General features: G+C 46.0%; 2 protein-coding genes across 2 annotated transcripts in view; one reads left to right on the top strand and one right to left on the bottom strand.

Annotated features, from left to right (window-relative positions):
* ccdc25 (coiled-coil domain containing 25) overlaps positions 1 to 15,206 on the bottom strand; it is a 40,588-nt gene extending 25,382 nt beyond the window's left edge. The window contains exons 1-4 of the mRNA XM_062969020.1: positions 15,065 to 15,206; positions 11,111 to 11,158; positions 9,696 to 9,735; positions 7,320 to 7,371 (exon numbers count right to left, since the gene is read on the bottom strand). Coding sequence (XP_062825090.1) covers positions 7,320 to 7,371; positions 9,696 to 9,735; positions 11,111 to 11,158; positions 15,065 to 15,089 — 165 coding nt within the window. The 5' untranslated portion in view covers positions 15,090 to 15,206. The remainder of the gene's footprint in view (positions 1 to 7,319; positions 7,372 to 9,695; positions 9,736 to 11,110; positions 11,159 to 15,064) is intronic.
* Positions 15,207 to 20,887: 5,681 nt separating this feature from the next.
* ost4 (oligosaccharyltransferase complex subunit 4, non-catalytic) lies at positions 20,888 to 24,041 on the top strand. The gene is made up of 2 exons (XM_016997821.2): positions 20,888 to 21,043; positions 23,853 to 24,041. Exon 1 carries the CDS (start codon positions 20,889 to 20,891, stop codon positions 21,000 to 21,002), a length of 114 nt encoding a protein of 37 aa, XP_016853310.1. The 5' UTR covers position 20,888; the 3' UTR covers positions 21,003 to 21,043; positions 23,853 to 24,041.
* Positions 24,042 to 24,103: the final 62 nt, after the last annotated feature.

The raw sequence follows: 24,103 nt of genomic DNA, 5'->3' as shown, positions 1-24,103 counted from the left end.
TTTCGGTTATTGGATTACAACTTTGGACCTTAATATTTCATATTGGACATTGTTTCTTTGGACTAATTTTGACCTTTCCTGAAAGGTCTGCTTCTGGACTAACTTTTACATTTGCTTTTACTAACTTTATATATTTCCTTAATAAAGATATTAGATAGAATCTGGCCTCTGCGTATGGTTATTGGTGCTCTGTTGCCTGGGTCGTGACAGTTTGACTCCGCCACCCTAAGCACCAATTAACCTCGGCCAGAATGTCTACCGGAGCCGTACCTGGGCCGAGTGGCCAGCCGATTACCTACACCATCGACAAGGATGAGGTGGACCGAATCCGTGATAAGCTCAATGCACAGGATGGGGAAATTAAGGGTTTGAAGGAACGCGGAATCCGTCTTCCGGCCATGGCGTTGCCAACCAAGTTTACTGGAGAAGCTTCTAAGGTTCATGTTTTCCGTCGCCAATGCCAAGCTTATCTAGAGGCCCGTGATGCCGAGTTTCCCCAGGAAGACATCAAGGTGGCGTGGATTTACAGTCTCCTAGACGGGCCAGCGGCTAACTGGGCGACGGCTCTGTTCGACCAAGCCTCCCCACATCTAAGGTCAGCGCAACACTTCTTGGACCACCTTAAGGCGACCTGGGGAATCGAGGACAATTTGGAGGCCGCCGGGCACAAACTCCGCCGCCTCTTCCAAGGAGACAGACCCATGTCTCAGTACATAGCCGAGTTCCGAGTGCTGGCCCACAACACCGGCTGGAACGATGTTGCCCTCAGAGGACAATTTCGGGAGGGTCTCAACATTGAAATGCTGGAGGAAATCTCCAAGGTGGATCCTCCCCAAACCCTGGAAGCACTCATCGATCAATGTTTACGGGCTGAAGTCATGATTGCCAACAGGAAACAGTGGGTACGAGGCCAGAGCGGTAGAGCTGGGGCAAAACCCCCCGCTCCCGCCAGCGTTCAGCCGCGTCCAGTGTGGAGACCCCCACCACCATCCCCATACCCCAGAGGGAGCGAGGAGGTGCCGATGCAGTTGGGCAATGTGCGTCCCAGATTAGATGCCGCCGAGAAGGCCCGCCGCCAACGCCTAAATCTCTGCTGGTATTGCGGGAATGGGGGCCACTTCGCCAGAGAGTGCCCAGCCAAAGGGAAGCCCGCCGCCCGTCTTGCGGCGGCGTCCTCCACGGAGACGAAGGCGTCTGAGGCGGCTGGCACACAGCCGGCGGGGGAAGCCAACGACCGGGCGTAGAGAGGCTCGCCAACCCGGTCAAGAAACCCGTTCAAGAGCCGCCAACCGGGGTCCTGTTCCTTCTAGTGGTCACCTTATGGTCAGCAAAAAGGGGACCCGTCATGATCCACGCCATGATAGACTCAGGAGCTACCAACAATTTCATTGATAGAGAGTATGCCGACTCTCTGGGATTACAATATCATGACTTCAAGAATGCCCGTGTGGTGCAAGCCATCGATGGCCGCCCTCTCAAGACGGGCCCCGTAAGCCAGTGGTCGGAACCCACCAGGATGTGGATAAGGGAACATATGGAAGAGATTTCCTTCTTTGTTACTGAGGTTCCCCATTTCCCTGTGATTTTGGGGATTCCATGGCTGACGCTTCACGACCCAAGCATCTCCTGGTCCAACAGAGAACTGCAGTTTGCTTCAAAGTACTGCCAAAACCATTGCCTCGTAGCCAAGGTCTGCCATGCCACAGACACCGAGCCCATTATCACCTTGCCAAAGAAGTACTCCGAGTATTGGGATGTATTCAATGAAAAAGAAGCCGAAAAGTTACCCCCACATAGACCTTATGACTGTGCCATTGACTTGGTGGAGGGGGCCCCGATCCCGCGAGGGCATCTCTACTCCCTGACTGAACCAGAGCAAGAAGCTCTCAGGGAATTCATAGAGACAAACCTTCGCAAGGGATTCATCAGACCCTCTCAATCCCCAGCCGCCTCCCCAGTGATGTTTGTGAAGAAGAAGTCAGGGGAATTACGCTTGGTGGTGGACTACAGAGCATTGAATAATATCACCAAGCGGAACAGCTATCCCCTGCCCTTAATCTCGGATCTACTAGACCGACTTCGAGGAGCCAAGGTTTACACCAAGCTGGATCTTCGGGGAGCTTACAACTTAGTTCGCATCAGAGAAGGGGACGAGTGGAAGACCGCCTTCCAGACCAAATTCGGATTATTCGAGTCCCGAGTTATGAATTATGGATTATGCGGAGCTCCCGCAACGTTCCAGCATTTTGTCAATGACATTTTCCAGGACTATCTAGATAGGTTCTTGATAATCTACCTGGACGATTTTTTGGTGTTTTCTAGATCACAATCAGAACATGAGAACCACGTCAAAATGGTGTTACAACGATTGCGGGATCATGGACTTTATGCCAAGCTGGAAAAATGCGCTTTTGATCTACAAGAGGTAGATTTCCTTGGATACCGTATCTCGCCTCTAGGGCTCTCCATGGATCCAGCCAAGGTTTCAGCAGTATTGGAATGGCGGGCGCCAACTAACAAGAAGGAGGTGCAGCGATTCTTGGGGTTCGCGAACTATTACCGCAAGTTCATTCCAGATTTTGCCCGCTGGTCTGACCCAATCACTAGCTGCATCCGTGGAAAACAGCCCTTCCGCTGGACTGATCAAGCAGAGAAAGGGTTCCAGCAACTAAAGAAATTATTCACATCCCAGCCAATCCTTCAGCATCCAGATCCTGAAACCCTTTTTGTGGTGCAAGCGGACGCCTCTGATGTGGCAATTGGGGCTGTGCTCCTACAACCGGTGGGAGATCACCTTCATCCTTGTGCCTATTATTCTCGTCAACTAACCGCACCAGAGAAGAACTATACCATTTGGGAAAAAGAACTATTAGCCATAAAGGCAGCTTTTGAAACTTGGAGACATTGGCTAGAAGGGGCCAAATTTCCCATTGAAGTCCACACTGATCATCGGAATCTAGAACATCTAAGAACTGCCCGCAAGCTAAATCAAAGGCAGCAACGTTGGGCTTTATTCTTTGAACGTTTCAACTTCCAGATTCATTATGTGACCCCAGCCCAAACCAAGCAAGCAGACGCCCTGTCACGTAAACCGGAATACGCTGCAGGACGCAAGGAGACCTTTGAATCCCAACTACTACAACCCGAGAACTTTGCCACGCTCACAGTGGGGAACACCAAATCCACTCCCATTGATTCAACTCCCTCTACTCCAGGGCCCATCTGTGCTCAAGAAATCAGGGCTAGTCAGCAAGCAGATGCCTGGGCGCAGGACCAACTTCGTCAAGGTCTGCATTTTCCCTTTTCGCTTAAAGATGGACTGCTTTGCTATAGAAATCATGTTTATATCCCACCCGGACCGGGCAGGGAAAAAGCACTTCGTCTGTGTCATGACTGCAAACCAGCAGGGCATTTCGGACTATTTAAAACCATGCATTTGATCCTAAGAGATTTCTGGTGGCCCAAGATCCGCAAGGATGTGGAAAAATATGTTAACACCTGCCCAGTATGCCAGCGCTCCAAGATAAGAAGGGAGAAGCCCTCAGGGCTTCTACACCCCCTTCCTAACCCATCTCGCCCATGGGAAATAATTTCTGCGGATTTTATCACTGACTTACCACCTTCCTGTGGATTCACCACGATCCTAGTGGTGGTGGACCTTTTCACCAAGTTAGCCCATTTCATTCCCTGTGAAGGACTTCCCACGGCCCAAGAGACTGCAGATTTATTCCTCCAACATGTTTTCAGACTACATGGATTGCCCAAGAGTTTGGTCACAGACCGTGGATCCCAATTCACCTCTCGTTTCTGGAAGGCACTACAAAAACTATTGGGCATAGACTCTCGTTTATCTTCAGCTCATCATCCCCAAACGGATGGGCAAACGGAGCGCACCAATGCCACTTTGGAACAGTACCTTCGCTGTTATGTAAACTACCAACAGGACAATTGGGCTTCTCTGTTACCACTGTCGGAATTTGCCTACAACAATGGAGTCCAGGCTTCTACAAAAGAAACGCCGTTCTTTGCAAACTACGGCTTCCATCCACGTTTCTTTCCCCCTGTCATTGAAACTTCAGAAGTTCCCGCAGCAGAAGATTGGCTGCAGGAACTCACAGCGGTGCAACAACTTTTGCTCCAGCAACTAGAACAAGCCAAGGAGGACTATAAACGTCACGCGGACAAACATCGCCAGCCGGGCCCCGAAGTCAAGGTAGGAGATCGGGTTTTTCTGTCCACTCGCTTTTTGCCCTCCCATCGCCCTTGCCGGAAGTTAGATGCCCGTTTCATTGGCCCCTATCCAGTGGTGGCGCAATTAAACCCCGTGACTTTCAAACTCCAACTTCCGCGTTCAATGCGCATTCACCCAGTGTTTCACCGCTCCCTGCTCCTTCCGGCGGATGGTGTGCGGCCAGATGTAGACCGGCCGGCCCCCGTCCCTATTTTGGTGGATGGGGAGGACGAGTTCGAGGTTCAGGACATTTTGGATTCTCGCTTTCACCGCCGCCGCCTGCAATATCTCATTGACTGGGTGGGTTTTGGCCCTGAGGAACGCTCTTGGGAAGACGCCTCCACAGTCCATGCTCCTGATCTAACCCGTCGCTTTCATCAGACCTATCCCGCCAAGCCACGACCTCGCGCCTCGGGGAGAGAGTCCCAGTTTGGGAGGGGCCTTGAGGAGGGGGATAGTGTGATGACTCATGGGCCTTGTAGTCCTGCTCGTGACATTGTAATGCCTGATGAAGAAGAAAACTTGGGTTTTTTACCTTCCCAGTCAGAACTGGAATCTTCTCAGCCAGATCTTTCCCAGGCAGATCTGGGAACCTTGCACCTGCAAGAAAGTTGTGTCCCAGAAGTATGTCAAACAAACCCTGAGCCTACATCTCCCGTGTTCTCTCGCCATGAGTTTTGTAAACAACAGAGGGGTTTGGAAGCAGCTTCGCGCAGGAGTGCGAGAATAGCAGCTAAGAATGTACCCAATTAAGTCTGCTTTTCGTGAGAATCTTTAAGGAGTCAAACATCTGGTCTCAGAGTTTAGCTTTCGTTTCTGGTTCCCAGAGAGCTGCTTCGGCGGGAAAGTTAGACTCTATATAGGTGTTTTACCCGCGTAGTAACTTCGCGGAGTCAATTCGTCAGCCTCCGGAGCGAGTTGTGTCTGGACAGCGCGCTCCGATTCAAGCCTCGTTCCTGCTCAAGCCTTGCCTTGTTTCCAGCCTTCGCTCCTGTTTCCCAGCCTTTGTTTACCTACGGACCTTGCCTTGTTTCCCAGGACTAAACCTTGCCTTGTTTCACGGATTTTACCAAGTTATTCCACGGACCTTGTTCTTGTTCCTCGTTACCTTGTTCCACGTTTCAAGCCTTGTTTCAAGTATCAAGTTATTTCCTAGCCTTGCTCAAGTTCATGGACTAAAGGACCTTGTCATCTCCCCTCACTTTGCCTGGCAAAGTGAGTGTTTCGGTTATTGGATTACAACTTTGGACCTTAATATTTCATATTGGACATTGTTTCTTTGGACTAATTTTGACCTTTCCTGAAAGGTCTGCTTCTGGACTAACTTTTACATTTGCTTTTACTAACTTTATATATTTCCTTAATAAAGATATTAGATAGAATCTGGCCTCTGCGTATGGTTATTGGTGCTCTGTTGCCTGGGTCGTGACAGAATAAGATGAGTCAAACTCCCTAAAGTGTCACTTCTTTTACTTAAAGTAGTTAGAATTTTTTTTCTCTGCTTTTTTTAAACTGCAGTCACCCCTATGATATACGATCCCAGATTCTCTGTTCCTTACCAGGACACAGACTACATTAAATAAGTCACCAAACTTATTTTAAACAGACTCAAAATGAACTATTGAGTCTCCTTGATCCCCTCAACCTAGGATCAATCTTCCCTGTGCCTCATCAGAGCACAGACTGACTCTCTTTTTTAAACTCTGCACTTCTTCAACAAAACGGCAGTTGGCTCCGCCTACTTCTCCATGGCAACCGGCCTCTGAGTGCTGAGATGCAATAACTGTAATACTTACCCTTTTAAAACACAAACACACAATTAAACATAACATCTGTAAACCAAAAATTCGTACTTCATTACAAACTCCCAGAAATCCCAGCCAGTTTACCAGCTGTTAGGATTTCTGGGAGTTGAAGGCCAAAACATCTGGGGACCCACAGGTTGAGAACCACTGCTGTGGGCAATATTTCAGAGAGAGGAACTGGCAAAACCACCTTCTCATCAATGATCAGAGCTGAGACATAAAACAAAAGCTGAGAGCTAATGCACAGAAATAAACACTGCCTCGCAGTCTGAAAAACTGAAACACTGGAGTTTGCTCCTGGGTTTATATTCATAGAACTAAATTATACTTTGTGTGTTTGGTTGAAGATGTCCACTTGCACAGGAATTACATCTGCCCACTCACTTTAGCTTGGCCCTATCTCAGGTCCTAAACAAAGAATGACCCATTGCCAGTACAGACTTTCACCCATTTCAATATGGAACTTAGTGATTACACTAAAAAAAAATGTCCTTCCCAGTTTTACAGCAATTAATATGTGGTACTCAGAACTGATGATGTTCGATTAATGAGGAATAAAGAACCTAATGTTTCCCAAGAATGGGAAATTATTATGATTCTCTTAATAAACCCTGAAATCACATTTGTCCTTTTTTTGTAATTTCATGTCGATGTTCAACTTGGGAACAATTGCATGAGGATTCCCTATCCAAGAAAAGCCTGCAAAATTCAAGGGGCTGCCATAAGTCAACAGGCACTTTGAAGGCACATGCATGTGAAACATAGGCCATCCCTGCATTACAAACATCTGACTTACAAATGACTCACAATTAAGAACAGGGCTGAGGCAACAGGAAGTGAGAGGAATCTACTCCTCAGAAGGGAAATTTACTCCAGGAAGAGTTATTATCATGGGGAAAAGGTGTTCCAGCTTAAATACAAGTTCAACTTAAGAACAAACCTATAGAACCTATCCTGTCCGTAACTTCGGTACTGCCTGTACAGTGAAAAGAATTGCCTTGATGGGAAGTTTCCATGTTGTACTGGCACATGGCTCACTTCTTAATTAAGGATTTCCATCATGTCCTCCCAACAGATCAGAGGTGTCAAATTTATGGCTCTCCAGGTATTTGGGCACCAACTCCCAGAACTGCCCACTGCCAGTTTGTCCAATGGTCAGGAATTCTGGGAGCTGAAGTTCCAAAAACCTGTGGGCCACAAGTTTGACACCACTGCAATAGATGAACATGAACCGACATAAAAAGCAGAGCCATGTTTTTGTGGGGGGCGGCGGGAGCCTTTACCTTGTGCAGCCGGAGGTAGACATGCGCAGAGGAGAGCTTGTCCACATGAAACCTGCAAAACACAATACAGATGTGAATAGCACAATGATTTCAGTCCCAAAGAATGCTCTCCATAGATACCAGCTGGCACCAGAGCACCGGCCTTTTAATGCATGCATGTTTTGATGGTGGGAAGAGGGATTTTGATGGCTTATCAAGCTCACATCTCCAAGCAACCGTGCAAACAGCCAGAAGAAGAGGAAATTGAACAGCTGGAGGAAAGAGTCATATATAGAGAGGAGGGGGGAGAGAGAAATATGGACAGAGGCATAAGTCATAAGTCAAGTTCTCCCTCTGGTGGCCCTCATGATGCAAACAAGCCAAAGCTGTGTTGTCAAAGGCTTTCATGGCTGGGATCACAGGGTTGTTGTATGTTTTTCGGGCTGTATGGCCATGTTCCAGAAGTATTCTCTCCTGACGTTTCGCCCACATCTATGGCAGGCATCCTCTGAGGATGCCTGCCATAGATGTGGGCGAAACGTCAGGAGAGAATACTTCTGGAACATGGCCATACAGCCTGGAAAACATACAACAACCAAGCCAAAGCTGGGTCGACTTTATGCTCAGGTGGCCCAAAAGTGACCCTGGGAAGAGTGACCTGCCTTTACATCATTCCCATCAGTGCTCAGTTTCCACTTTCAGGCCACATTATAGCCAAAAATGCAGTCATATCAATAATAATAATAACAATAAAACTTTATTTATACCCCGCCACCATCTCCCCAATGGGGACTCAGGGCGGCTTACATGGGGCCATGCCCGGGAAAAATACAATATAACAAAATATAAAAACAACATATCATAATACAATTACAACAATACAATAAAGGATCATATACAGTACAACACAAAATCAAAAAAGCAATATAACAGGGCGGGCCGCATGAATACTCAGTTAAATATCAACTGTTGAGGGGGCAAAGGAGGAGATATTCCTGCAGCTGGGTTATTTCCACATTTGGGGAAAGCAAAGCTATTGACTTTCTGGGCGAAGGTGGAAATACATTACTGGTCTGCCAGGATTCTCACGAGTCTCTCCGGAGCAAGGATAAAGTCAGATGAAGTTTATTTATACCCCGCCTCCATCTCCCCCGAAGGGGACTTGGGGCGGCTCACAGAGAATATTAGATAAAAACAGTGACAATAAACAATATATCACTGTTTTTATCTAATATTATCTGTGAGCTGCCCCGAGTCCCCTTCGGGGAAGAAAACATAAGGATGGACAACTCAACTATACATATGTGTGTGTATACATACATATAGGACAAAGCAAACAAAGAAACCCAAGACTAAATCTGGAACTGGAATATTATTGAAACCTCTTTTTTAGTTCCCTAGAAATTAACCAAGAGACATAAGCCTTTGTAGACCAAAGGTGCATTTACAGTAGTGTCTCGCTTATCCAACATTCTGGATTATCCAACGCAGTATGCCTCCCGCCCGGATCCATAGCTGTTTCTCTAGGCAGCAAGGACTGAACTTTTTATGGATTTAACTTCCGACAATGTTGTTACTGCAAGTTCATTTTATGCAACTTTATCTTTATTTGTAATCAATTTGTTAGTAGCCGTAGTTTTTAGTAGTCAATCTTTTCAATACATTGTGCTGTTTTAGTGCTAAATTCAGAAATACAGTAATTACTACATAATGTCACCATGTATTGAACTGCTATTTCTGTCGATTTGTTGTAAAACATGATGTTTTGGTGCTTAATTTGTAAAATCATAATGTAATTTGATGTTTAATAGGCTTTTTCTTAATCCCTCCTTATTATCCAACATTTCCACTTATCCAACGTTCTGCCGGCCCGTTTATGTTGGATAAGTGAGACTCTACTGTACACTGTAGAATCCATGCAGTGTGACACCACTTTCACTGCCATGGTGAGACACCAACACTCTCTGGTTGAAGTTATTATAAAACTTCAACACCCATGATTCCATCGCCTTGAGCTCCTGGTGGCACAATGGGTTAAACTCTTGTGCCAGCAGGACTGCTGACCGAAAGGTTGATGGTTCAGATCTGGGGAACGGGGTGAGCTCCCATCTGTCAGCTCCAGCTTCCCATGCAGGGATATGAGGGAAGCCTCCCACAGGATGGTAAAACGTCACACATCCAGGCGTCCCCTGGGCAACGTCCTTGCAGACGGCCAAATCTCTCACACCAGAAGCAACTTGCAGTTTCTCAAATCGCTCCTGACACGAAAAAAAAAATCGCCTTGAGCCATGGCTCCCAAAGTGGGGTCAAACTGCATGTGTGGACACACCTCGGGTTCTGTTAAGGAACAAGGATGGATTTCTCAGGCAAGGCATGAGCCCCCCCTTCCGTACTCACCAAATATCTTCTACCCAGCCATATTTTATAAGGTCTTCATCTGCAAGAAAACACAAGACACATATGAGCTGAAGGGATGGTCAGCCTCAAACTACACCTGGATTTTCCAGGGAAGACATATAATGTAAACCACAGCAAAGTAGTATAGACCAGGACTTCCTAAGCTTCTCCCACTCGCAACCCCTTTCCACCCAAGAAATATTTATGTGACCCAAGGTATATAGCTATATAAAATATGCACCAAATCAAATATTTACGGATCATAAATTTGCAAGGCTTGCTAAACAAGCTGATTATCCTTTCTGTGGAGCCCAGCTGAATCATTTTCTGCAGTCAGCTGTAAATGCTAACCGTTGTTGCTCACAGATTGGTGTAAATGGGTGCCATTCGGAAACCTTTTATTTTGGCCAAATTTTTTGGGACCCCAACATGGAGGGAAGGGATCAGTTTAAGACGCTGTGCTATAGGCTATAGTCCAACTGAAAACAAACAACACAGTGCCAAATTTTCAAAGCAGAACCAAACATTTTACTAGATTGGAAATGCTCATTCAGAATGCTAGGCTGCAGGATTGCTCTCAAGCTGAACTTAGCAAGGTTTAAATTGGAATATATGCAGACCAGATTCTGGTCTTCATGGTCCTTTATTGACAATTCAACACGAGCTCAACACACAGATTTCAAGACCTGTGCACTTATGTAGCTGTTTATTAGTTTCAAAGTGTTTTCTTAGGCCAGGAATCCTCAAAGATTGTTTTCGTTGATACCTATCTCTGAAATATCATGTACACCACCTGGCATCCATTGGCGGTCTCCCATCCCAATACTAACCAGGGCTCGCACTGCTTAGCATCCAAAATAAGAGAGGATTTGGTACGTTTGGGATAACTAGCCCCTTCAAATAACCTACATAGGAATAATTCAAAATATGCAGTTTATTTCCACAAGGCAAGAGCTCAAACACAAATGTATAAACTGTCATTAGAACTTTGGGGCCAGGATAGATATAAGTGGGGAAAGATCTCAGTATTAATATGAATTAAATTATCTTATCTGTTTATAAGGCAAGAGTTTAAATTCAAAAGGCCCATAACACAGAATAACACAAGGGGCTGTGATGATTCATATGAAGCTATTGTATGTACTGTACTGTTTTTAGTGATGCAAGCCCTTTTGAGTCTCATTTAAAAGAGAAAGGCAAGCTATAAATGAATACTATAACAACAATAGTAACAATAATTGTAAAGGAAAATGGACCCAAAGGTAGTTGATGAGTTCCCAAAGCATGCAGAATAGTTAGCTTTCTGCCAGTCCAACTTCAACAAGCAACACCTGATCCTAAGGTTCAAATTTTAAATAAGAACACATGAAGCTGGATCCACTTGCCAGGCACGATCATTGGACTTCCATACTTACTTTCATATTTATCCTTTCCCATATAAATTGTATAAGGAGCAGAAACAACTGGGGGAAAACAAAAGGAAAACAAGATGAAGCCAGAGTTTCTGAACAAAGCTGTGAACAGGGACACAAAGTTCTTGCTAATGGGAAAAAACAACAATAATAATATAATAATAATAGTTTATTTCTATTCTGGCTTATCTCCCCAAGGGGACTCAGGGTGGATCACAGTACACATTCAATGCCATTTGGACAGACAGACCAACAGAACAGACGGAAAGGAGGTATGCTGTTGAGGTTCAGCTTCGATGCCTTGGAGGTTCTGCTCGGATTCAACCACAAGGGGGTGCTTGTGACGGGGTGGGACCGAGGGCAGGGCGCTTGTGACGGGGTGGGACCGAGGGCAGGGCGCTTGCGACTGGGTGGGACCGAGAGCAGGGCGCTTGCGACGGGGTGGGACCGAGAGCAGGGCGCTTGCGACGGGGTGGGACCGAGAGCAGGGCGCTTGCGACGGGGTGGGACTGAGAGCAGGGCGCTTGTGACGGGGTGGGACCGAGAGCAGGGCGCTTGTGACGGGGTGAGACCGAGAGCAGGGCGCTTGTAACGGGGTGGGACCAAGAGGAGGGCGCTTGTGACGGGGTGGTACCAAGAGCAGGGCGCTTGCGACGGGGTGGGACCGAGAGCAGGGCGCTTGTGACAGGGTGGGACCGAGAGCAGGGCGCTTGTGACGGGGTGGGACCGAAAGCAGGACGCTTATGACAGGGTGGGACCGAGAGCAGGGCGCTTGTGATGGGGTGAGACCGAGAGCAGGGCGCTTGTGACGGGGTGGGACCAAGAGGAGGGCGCTTGTGACGGGGTGGGACCGAGAGCAGGACGCTTGTGATGGGGTGGGACCGAGAGCAGGGCGCTTGTGATGGGGTGGGACCGAGAGCAGGGCGCTTGTAATGGGGTGGGACTAAGAGGAGGGCACTTGTGACAGAGTGGGACTGAGAGCAGGGTGCTTGTGACGGGGTGGAACCAAGAAGAAGACGCTTGTGACAGGGTGGAACCAAAAGCAGGGCGCTTGTGATGGGATGGGACAGAGAGCAAGGCGCTTGTGACGGGGTGGGACCAAGAGTTGGGCGCTTGTGACGGGGTGGGACTGAGAGCAGGACACTTGTAACAGGGTGGGACTGAGAGCAGAGCGCTAGTGACGGGGTGGGACTGAGAACAGGGCACTTGTGACAGAGTGGGACCGAGAGTAGGGCGCTTGTGACGGGGTGGGACTGAGAGCAGGGCGCTTGTGACGGGGTGGGACCGAGAGCAGGGCCTGCTCCACGGATCGAAGTGCCCAAGATGGTCCATACAAGGAGATGCGATTGACAAATAACCTGTGGCTTCCTCCTTGAACTGCTGCCTGGGCCTTTGAGGGGACTCCCCTATGCTCCTTACTTTTTGGAAGAGCCTGAAAACTTGGCTCTTCCAACAGGCCTTTGGCGACTGATCTCTATAGTAAAGGATCGACCTGTTGCCTATTTTATCTTTATTGCTCTCCAATTTTTTAGCTGGCAATAGTCCCTTGTGTATGCCTTCTCCAGCACTTTAATGGGAACAATAGCACTGGTATCTACCTCTCCCTGATGGTACTGACACTACTTGCACTTTTGGCCCAGTTCTTTTCGGAGCCAACCCAGGATTTTATCAGTATATTAGGAGCCCCGTGGCCTAGTGGATTAAAGCCTTGTGACTTGAAGGTTGGGTTGCTGACCTGAAGGCTGCCAGGTTCGAATCCCACCCAGGGAGAGTGCGGATGAGCTCCCTCTATCAGCACCAGCTCCATGCGGGGACATGAGAGAAGCCTCCCACAAGGATGGTAAAACATCAAAACATCTGGGCGTCCCCTGGGCAACGTCCTTGCAGACGGCCAATTCTCTCACCCCAGAAGCAACTTAGGTTGCTCCTGACACGAAAAAAAATGAGTATATTTATTGTATGTGACCTCATTTGTTTTATGATTTGTTTTATTGTTGATTGACTTGTTTTATTGCTATGTTTTTCTATTGTCTGATGTCTGGGTTTGGTCCCCTGTAAGCCGCCCCGAGTCCCTTCGGGGAGATGGGGCGGGGTATAAAAATAAAATAATAATAATAATTATTATTATTAATAACATAATTATTGTTATATTATTAATAATAATATAAACATTATTATATTATTAAATCATATGGGGTGCTGGTGAGGACGTGCCCCTACATTTGTGCCTCTTCGGGGGGAAAGAAAGCAGTGTTTACTGGGAGAAGCACTGAACTCTGGGAAATGTAGTTTGGGAAGGGTGCAGCCCTATGACAGAGAAGTCAAAAGGCTTTGCTCTAAACTACATTTCCCAGAATGCAGCATCAGAAAGATTGGAGTTCCAATAAAGGTAATATTCTACATCAGGCATTGGCCAACTTGGGCCTTCCCTCCAGGTGTTTTGGACTCCAACTCCCAGCATTCCTAGCAGCCTCAGGCCCTTTCCTTTTCCCCCTCAGCCGCTTAAGCCTGAGGCTGCTAGGAATGGTGGGAGTTGGAGTCCAAAACACCTGGCCTCGGGAGGGCCACAGTTTGCCCAGGTGTCAAAGGGACGACTTCATGAGTTCTTGGTTGGACCTAAGGCTAGGAATGGTGGGAGTTGAAGTCCAAAGTACCTGTTGGGAGGGCCACAATTTGCCCAGGTGTCAAAGGGATGACTTCATGAGCTCTTGGTTGGACCTAAGGCTAGGAATCGTGGGAGTTGAAGCCCAAAATACCTGTTGGGAGGGCCACAATTTGCCCTGGTGTCAAAGGGATGACTTTACGAGCTCTTGGTTGGACCTAAGGCTAGGAATGGTGGGAGTTGAAGTCCAAAATACCTGTTGGGAGGGCCACAGTTTGCCCAGGTGTCAAAGGGATGACTTCATGAGCTCTTGATTGGACCCAAGGCTAGGAATCGTGGGAGTTGAAGCCCAAAATACCTGTTGGGAGGGCCACAATTTGCCCAGGTGTCAAAGGGATGACTTTACAAGCTCTTGGTTGGACCTAAGGCTAGGAATGGTGGGAGTTGAAGTCCAAAATACCTGTTGGGAGGGCCACAGTTTGCCCAGGTGTCAAAGGGATGACTTCATGAGCTCTTGATTGGACCCAAGGCTAGGAATCGTGGGAGTTGAAGCCCAAAATACCTGTTGGGAGGGCCACAATTTGCCCTGGTGTCAAAGGGATGACTTCATGAGCTCTTGGTTGGACCTAAGGCTAGGAATGGTGGGAGTTGAAGTCCAAAATACCTGTTGGGAGGGCCACAATTTGCCCTGGTGTCAAAGGGACGACTTCATGAGCTCTTGGTTGGACCTAAGGCTAGGAATCGTGGGAGTTGAAGTCCAAAATACCTGTTGGGAGGGCCACAGTTTGCCCAGGTGTCAAAGGGATGACTTCATGAGCTCTTGATTGGACCCAAGGCTAGGAATCGTGGGAGTTGAAGCCCAAAATACCTGTTGGGAGGGCCACAATTTGCCCAGGTGTCAAAGGGATGACTTTACGAGCTCTTGGTTGGACCTAAGGCTAGGAATGGTGGGAGTTGAAGTCCAAAATACCTGTTGGGAGGGCCACAGTTTGCCCAGGTGTCAAAGGGATGACTTCATGAGCTCTTGGTTGGACCCAAGGCTAGGAATGGTGGGAGTTGAAGTCCAAAATACCTGTTGGGAGGGCCACAGTTTGCCCAGGTGTCAAAGGGATGACTTCATGAGCTCTTGATTGGACCCAAGGCTAGGAATGGTGGGAGTTGAAGTCCAAAATACCTGTTGGGAGGGCCACAATTTGCCCTGGTGTCAAAGGGATGACTTTACGAGCTCTTGGTTGGACCTAAGGCTAGGAATGCTGGGAGTTGGAGTCCAAAACACCTGGAGGGAAGGCCCAAGTTGGTCTAGGCTTGTATAACATAGTATTATAATCATTCTCCTCCTCCCTTGCTCTCCTTACCGTTGGAGGTGAAGTAGAACACCATGGCAACAGGAACGGAGCTTCTTCCTCTTCCGCCAGCCTTTTCCGCCAGCCCGCCCGGAAGTGACGCTCTCCCGGTACGTCGCCAGCCTCGCCGCTCCCGTCCTGCAGAGGGCGCGGTTGCGAAAGGACCCGGAAGGACAGCAAGCGCCTCATTGGTGTCTAAAGCGGAAGAGCGCGTCAGTAGTAGAGGCCCGGAGATAGAGTAAAAGCGGAAGTGACGCGACGGGGCTCCGTGAGGGGAAGAAGGGCAAGACGTGGCCAAGGGACAACCTGAGGAGACAGGTGAGCCTTTTTTTCTTGGTATTATTAATCTTCTTGGTTGTTGTATGTCTTTCGGGCTGTGTGGCCATGTTCCAGAAGCATTCTCTCCTGACGTTTCGCCCACATCTATGGCAGGCATCCTCAGAGGTTGTGAGGTATGGAGAAAACTAAGCAAAGAGGTTAATAATATATCTGTGGAAAGTCTAGGGTGAGAGAGGTCAGTGTGAATGTTGTGTAGTTAATCACTTTAATTAGCATTGAAAAGTTTATCTGCTGTGTTGTTGTATGTCTTTCGGGCTGTGTGGCCATGTTCCAGAAGCATTCTCTCCTGACGTTTCGCCCACATCTATGGCAGGCATCCTCAGAGGTTGTGAGGTATGGAGAAAACTAAGCAAAGAGGTTAATAATATATCTGTGGAAAGTCTAGGGTGAGAGAGGTCAGTATGAATGTTGTGTAGTTAATCACTTTAATTAGCATTGAAAAGCTTATCTGCTGTGTTGTTGTATGTCTTTCGGGCTGTGTGGCCATGTTCCAGAAGCATTCTCTCCTGACGTTTCGCCCACATCTATGGCAGGCATCCTCAGAGGTTGTGAGGTATGGAGAAAACTAAGCAAAGAGGTTAATAATATATCTGTGGAAAGTCTAGGGTGAGAGAGGTCAGTGTGAATGTTGTGTAGTTAATCACTTTAATTAGCATTGAAAAGCTTATCTGCTGTGTTGTTGTATGTCTTTCGGGCTGTGTGGCCATGTTCCAGAAGCATTCTCTCCTGACGTTTCGCCCACATCTATGGCAGGCATCCATAGATCTGCTGTCTTCTTCCTGCCTCTGGGGCATCCTTTGTTTAGAGTCGTTAACTGCCCTTGGTTGATTCATGTCTGGAAATCCTCTGTTTTCAGAGTATTGCTTTTTATTTACTGTTCTGATTTTTGAGTTTTTTAATACTGGTAGCCAGATTTTGTTCATTTTCATGGTTTCCTCCTTTCTGTTGAAGTTGTCCACATGCTTGTGGATTTCAATGGCTTCTCTGTGTAGTCTGACTTGATAGTTGTTAGAATGGTCCAGCATTTTTGTGTTCTCAAATAGTATTCTGTGTCCAGGCTGGTTCATCAAATGCTCTGCTATGGCTGATTTCTCTGGTTGAATTAGTCTGCAGTGCCTTTCATGTTCTTTGACTCTTGTTTGGGCGCTGCGTTTGGTGGTCCCTCTGTAGACTTGTCCACAGCTGCATGGTATCCGGTAGACTCCTGCAGAAGAGAGAGGATCCCTCTTGTCCTTCGCTGACCGTAGCATTTGTTGGATTTTCTTCAACCTCTGAGGATGCCTGCCATAGATGTGGGCGAAACGTCAGGAGAGAATGCTTCTGGAACATGGCCACACAGCAACAACCCTGTGATCCCGGCCATGAAAGCCTTCGACAACACATTAATCTTCTTATTGCCTTGGTTTTGAGGCCTTCTCCTAGGATTCTGGGCCCTAAACTTCAATGGGATTTAGGCCTGCCTAGTGCAAAAGGAGAGTAGGAAAAATCCCTATGAGGAGCGGCTTAAAGAACTGGGTCTGTTTAGCCTGCAGAAGATAAGTCTGAGAGGAGACAAGGGAGACATGTATAAGTACAGCAGAGTCTCACTTATCCAACATTCTGGATTATCCAACGCATTTTTGTATTTATTTATTTATTTTTATTTATTTATTAGCTACATTTATCTGCCGCCCTTCTCACCCCGAAGGGGACTCAGAGCGGCTTACAAAATAAATTTACATACAATACATTATATTATTAGCATAGTACAATACTGGTAATAAATTACTATATTGTACTGTAGCAATATATTGTAATATTATTAGTAATATTACATGTAAAATCTCTATATATAAAAGAGTGATGGCATCACGGCGACCAACAAAACTACAGGCCCCCCAACCTCAAAATTTGACAACACAGCCCATCATCCACGGCTCTAGGTTGATACAACAAAAAGAAAAGAAAAATAAAGTCCTAATGAGAGGGAAAGGAATAATTGTTTTTATCCAATTGCTGCCAGTTAGAAGGCTAAGTTTCATATTTTATGTTGTATTGTTTTGTATCCGATTTTGCTGTAAGTCGCCCCGAGTCCCCTTCGGGGGAGATGGAGGCAGGATATAAATAAACTTATTATTATTATTATTATTATTATTATTATTATTATTATTATTATTACGTTCTGCCCACTTGGTCTCCTAGCAACCGACTCAGCCCAGGGGACAGGCACAAGAGGTTGGAGAGATCCCTAAGGGCCATCCAGCCCAACCCTTTCTACTATGCAGCTGGACACAATCCAAGCATTCACAACACATGGACAATGTATAAATAATATACAATACAACACAGGGACATAGACCCCCTCTACCCTCACCACTTTCACAGTACACAAACAACCAAATGCATACTAAACATAAAGACAACCATACAACAGACATTCACTACCTCAACAAGTTCTCACCAACACCACCAGACAACGCCACAGCAACGCATGGCCGGGCATAGCTAGTTTATTTATTTATTAGCCACATTTATATGCTGCCCTTCTCACCCCGAAGGGGACTCAGAGCGGCTTACAAAATAAATTTACATACAATATTGTATTAGCATAGTACAATACTGGTAATAAATTACTATATTGTACTGTATCAATATATTGTAATATTATTAGTAATATTACATGTAAAATATAATATATAATTATTATATTGTATTATTAGTATTATATCATATTACAATATAATATGAATATTATAAAATATTGTAGTCAATGTTTTCATTATATCGTGATATTTTGGTGCTAAATTCGTAAATACAGTAATTACAAGATAACATTACTGCGTATTGAACTACTTTTTCTGTCAAATTTGTTGTATAACATGATGTTTTGGTGCTTAATTTGTAAAATCATAACCTAATTTGATGTTTAATAGGCTTTTCCTTAATCCCTCCTTATTATCCAACATAATCGCTTATCCAACATTCTGCCGGCCCGTTTATGTTTTATAAGTGAGACTCTACTGTATATAACTGTATTTAATGAATCAAAAACTATTTACTACTATTATTTCCATGTACAACAATCTATTGGTACCTCTTGCAGCTTCCACGCTGATTTCTCTCTATTCTAGTTTCAATGTAGTCATGAATAATATAATAATAATATAATAGTAATAATATAATAATATACTACAACAATAATTTATTTATTTTATTTATTTATTTTACAGTATTTATATTCCGCCCTTCTCACCCCGAAGGGGACTCAAGGCGGATCACATTATACACATACAGGGCAAACGTTCAATGCCCATAAACACATCAAACCGAGACAGAGACAGACAGACAGACAGATGCAGAGGCAAGTTAACCTTCTCCTGAGGGGATGTTCGATTCTGGCCACAAGGGAAAGCAGCTGCTTCATCATCCACTCTGATGGCACTTCCTCATTCCAACGTTGTAAATTAGTTAAACTTGCCTCCCCACTTTTATAAGTGGTACCTTATTTCCTACTTGATAGATGCCACTATCTTTCGGGTTGCTAGGTCAGCAACGAGCAGGGGCTATATTTTATTTTTAATTGACGGGTGCTCACCCCGCCACGGGCTGGCCTCAAACTCATGACCTCATGGTCAGAGTGATTTATTGCAGCAGCTGCTCACCAGCCTGCGCCACAGCAGGCTGGTGAGCAGCCTGCTGTAGAATTTTCTATTAATAATAGAATATTATTCTATTATTAATAGAATAATAATAGAATGATTGTGTGTGTGTGTGTGTGTGCAATGTGCATAATTCCCATGGAGTAAACAACAAAACCACTGGACCAAATCACACCAAATTTGGCCACAAAAGACATTAGTCATCCAATCAATCTGCATGCGGCAGCATGTCAGCAAAAATGGCTAGGCGTGTCAATGCTGACACGCGTGTCATAGGTTGGCCATCACTGGCCTAGATCCAGGGAAGTCCTGGTGCCTCCTTATTCCGCTCTGGTCAGCCCTCTTTACCTGGATTATCACTGTGTCCAATGCTGAGCACCAAGTTCATAAGAAAGAGTGACTCTTAAGATGGAAGGTGTCCATTCGAGGGCGACTCAAAAGGATCCAAGGCCTGGAGAGCAGGAATAATCCCTATGAGGAGCGGCTTAAAGAACTACAGTAAACAACTACTGGAAACAGATTCATGTACATCTAGAAAAGATATTCAATACAAATTTTAAAATGACACCACAAATGAACCTTTTGAACATGCCCGAAGAAGAATTGGAAAGGAAGTAGGGAAGAATTTTGTTTTACGTGACAGTGGCAGTTCGGATAGTATACGCTAGATATTGGAAAACCTCAGAGGTCCCTCCCTTAGCAGAACTGGAACAATATATTACAGAGTTACTGATAATGGACAAAATAACTGTACACTTAAGAGGAGAACCTTTAGAGAACTTTTTTAATGAATGGCAACCAATTATCCAATATCTCAATGTAAAATTAATTTAAAAATGTACATAGAGGAAGCTAATAGATTGAAGGCAAGGAGGAAACGGATATTAATTTGGAACTTAAAATATTTTTATATGTACTATCCAAATAGAAGGCTGTGACCCCTTATTGAAAATATATTGTCTTAGAAATGATTATGAAAGACTAATAGATGAAAGTATTGCACTGTATGCAACAAAAACTTGCAATGTATGTATATTTGAATGAATTAAAATAAATAAACATTAAAAGAAAAGAAAAAGAACTGGGCCTGTGTGGCCTGTAGAAGAGAAGGCTGAGAGGAGACAGGAGGGGAGCCATGTATTTATTTATTTTTTTCATTTACAGTATTTATATTCCGCCCTTCTCACCCCGAAGGGGACTCAGGCTGGATCACATTACACATATAAGGCAAATATTCAATGCCTTAACATAGAACAAAGACAGAGACAAATGCAGGCCCCGAGCTGGCCTCGAACTCATGACCTCTTGGTCAGAGTGATTTGTTGCAGCTGGCTGCTCACCAGCCTGCGCCACAGGCTGTATTTGAAAGGAAGAAGGGTCATAGAATCCTAGAGTTGGAAGAAATCTGGTGGGCCATTCAGTCTGACCCAATTTGGCCAAGAAGCAAGAAAATCACATTCAAAGCACCCCCAACAGATGGCCATCAAGCCTTTGCTTAAAAGCCTCCAAAGGAGCCTCCACCACACTCTGGGGCAGAGAGAGAGTTCCACTGCTGAACAGCTCTCTCACTGTCAGAAAGTCCTTCCTTATGTTCAGGTGGAATCTCCTTTGAAGCTGTTTTTCCACATCGTAGTCTCCTGGGCAGCAGAAAACATGTGTGCTCCCTCCTCCCTATGGCTTCCCAACACATATTTATACATGGCCCTCATCATGTCTCCTCTCAGCCTTCTCTTCTGCAGGCTAAACGTGCCCAGCTCTTTCAGCCACTCCTCTTAGGGCTTGTTCTTCAGATCCTTGATCAGGGGTACCCAAATATAGTATCATTATGCTGATAAGTTTGTGGCCACCTCTTCTGCAGGATGGTGACGGACGTGCAGCTGGCCATCTTTGCCAACATGCTGGGGGTCTCCCTCTTCCTGCTGGTCGTCCTCTATCACTACGTAGCCGTCAACAACCCCAAGAAGCAAGAATGACCACTTAACCTCACTATCGCAGCCGATGAGGCCCTGGAAAGGTAAGCCTCGCAGGGATCTGGATGGGTTGCAGAATGTCATGAATATTTTTGAACCTTAATATGTTCTTTAATCCATTTTCAGTGGGACAGAATGCATCAGGCACTTTCAGAGAAAGAAGTAGACACACAGACCCAGTACTGGTTTCATAATTGCTATATTGGTCACACAGACAAAAGGGAAACATCACCTGTTCTCACATTCACTTGTAACCCATACATTCAGGATTCATACTCACCATCCTCCTCCATTCAGGCCTGCTGTTAGAGAAGAGAAGCAGTGGACAGATGCTGCTCTCCTGCATATCTGACACAAAGTTGAAAAGGAAAAGGGTCTCTTACGTAGAGCTGTTTTGGTTATCGGGCTGTGGCGCAGGCTGGAGAGCAGCTGCAATGAATCACTCTGACCAGGATGTCATGAGTTCGAGGCCCGCTCGGAACCATGTTTGTCTTGTCTTTGTTCTATGTTAAAAGGCATTGAATGTTTGCCTATATGTGTAATGTGATCCGCCCTGAGTTCCCTTCGGGGTGAGAACAGCGGAATATAAATGCTGTAAATAAATTATCCATTATTTGGTTGTTTGGATAATCTGTCATTCAGCTCAGACCTGCTGGGCCTCATCAATTTTGGAACAGATAAATTGTTTAACATCTTTAACATATAGAGCTCTTGTCTTTGACTATGTAAATATGTTGTTTGCAACCGGAGTTCTCAGGTCAGTTCTCATCAGCAGCTTTCTTGCCAAAGTTCATCAGATTCTTCACTCCTTTGTTCTTCACAATGCAGTTTTCCAGGTTCCATTTTTAGGATGGTGTCTTCAGTCTTGCCAGACCTTTATAAGCCTTAGCCGGATTCCAAACATGCAATTCATCCAATCCATGCATTACATTAGGGAAGAGACTCCACCGGACTCTGAGGCAGCAATATTGATTGCCTAACACTTCTTAGTGTCAGGAAGGTCTCCCTAATGTTTAGGTGAAATCTCTTTTCCTGCAGTTTGAATCCATTCCTCCATTACATCTGAATCTCTATATTTGAGAAGGGAGCGGCAAGAGGCTCCTCTCTGCCTCAGGATGGCCAGCACACAGACATGAGAGTCAGGGTTAAGAACTCTTCTACCAAAGTTAGGGAATTCTCTTTGGTCTATCTACTTTTTTATGCTGAGATGTATTACTTGCAATTGCAGAAAAAAGTTTTTATCTCTTAACCATACCAGAGCATCCTGCATATTTTCACTCATTTCTGATTATAGGCTCATATATATATACAGTCTCACTTATCCAAGCCTCTGGATTATCCAAGCCATTTTTGTAATCAATGTTTTCAATACATCGTGATATTTTGGTGCTAAATTTGTAAATACAGTAATTAAAACATAACATTACTGCGTATTGAACTACTTTTCCTGCCAAATATATTTATTTATTTATTACATCACTTCTACCCCGCCCTTCTCACCCATCAGGGGACTCAGGGCGGCAGGGCCGGCCGGAGATATTTTTAAATGTTAAGCGGGGGTGCTAAAAAGCGCCCCCGCCACCGGCCCCGCCTCCCACGCCCTGGCCCCGCCCAGCGTGCCCTGGCCCCGCCTCCCACGCTGCGTGGGAGGCGGGGCCAGGGCGAATAGTGCGGGGGGGCGGGGCCAGAGTTGGCCCCGCCCCCCGCCCAGCGTGCCCTGGCCGCGACCAGGAAGTAAGGGCCAAATGGCCTATCTGTGCTGTGCGCATGCGCACAGCCAGATAGGCCGTTTTGCCCTTAGTTTGTAGACTAAGGGCAAAATGGCATATCTGTTTTCAGCGGTTTGGCGCGGGCGCGGGGATTGAAGCCCCGCGCGGCCGCGCCAACACCGGAGGCGTTGGTGGCGCTACGGGCCGCTGTCGACGCCTCGACAGCGCCCCTAGCAGCCAGCGCCCGAGGCGGCCGCGTCAGCGCCCTCTTATAATCAACCGGCCCTGCAGGGCAGCTTACAATATAAACATACACATCAAAAAAACAGTTTTCATCAAATTTAAAAATCCATCAAGATTAAAAATTACAATAAAATTAAGAATATACATTAAAATATACATAATTATACATTTAAATATACATTTAAGGCGCTTTCCATGTCCAGGTGGGGTCTGTCAGTAGGTCATATATTCATATCTCATTTTTGCTGCTACTCATGCTCAAATGCCTGGTCCCATAACCACGTTTTTGTTCTCTTTCGGAAAGACAGGAGGGAGGTAGCCTGCCTGACTTCAATGGGGAGGGCGTTCCATAGGTGAGGAGCCACCACTTAAAAGGCCCTGTCTCTCGTCCCTGCCAGCCGCACCTGTGAGGCTGACGGGACCGCGAGCAGGGCCTCACCTTAAGCTTCGAGATGGGTCGTAGCGGGAAACACGTTCAGACAGATAAGCTGGGCCGGAACCGTTTAGAGCTTTATAGGCTAAAGCCAGCACCTTGAATTGTGCTTGGTAGCTAATTGGTAGCCAGTGGAGCTGGTGTAACAGAGGAGTAGTACGCTCCTTGTACGCCGCTCCAGTTATTACCCTGGCAGCCTCCCGTTGGACTAATTGAGTCTTCAAAGGCAGCCCCACGTAAAGTGCGTTGCAGTAGTCGGGATGTAACAAGAGCGTGGACCACTGTGGCCAAATTTGTTGTATAACATGATGTTTTGGTGCTTAATTTGTAAAATCATAGCCTAATTTGATGTTTAATAGGCTTTTCCTTAATCCCTCCTTATTATCCAAGATATTTGCTTATCCAAGGTTCTGCCAGCCCATTTAGCTTGGATAAGTGAGACTCTACTGTACATTTATTCTTTTGCAGAGTGGAGCCCTGTTGCCAGGACCATGAAGCATTGAGCCTTGGATGTCTCTTCACCTGGGACCTGCGACACCACAACCAATGGCTGGAGGCCCAGCCCTTCCCTCTCCTTCCACGTTTGCTTCCCACCACCTTTTAGCAGACATGATTTGTACACTTCTTTTTTTGTCAAACAAAATTTATTAATAGAAACGTGTTACAAGACAATCTCATTTCAAAAATAAGTCTCCGGCCCAGGAATCAACTATGTACAG

Source organism: Anolis carolinensis, chromosome 1, assembly GCF_035594765.1.
Source record: "Anolis carolinensis isolate JA03-04 chromosome 1, rAnoCar3.1.pri, whole genome shotgun sequence".
Lineage (NCBI taxonomy): Eukaryota > Metazoa > Chordata > Lepidosauria > Squamata > Dactyloidae > Anolis > Anolis carolinensis.
The sequence above is the reverse complement of the archived record's forward strand: the minus strand, read 5'-3'. Positions and strand labels throughout refer to the sequence as shown.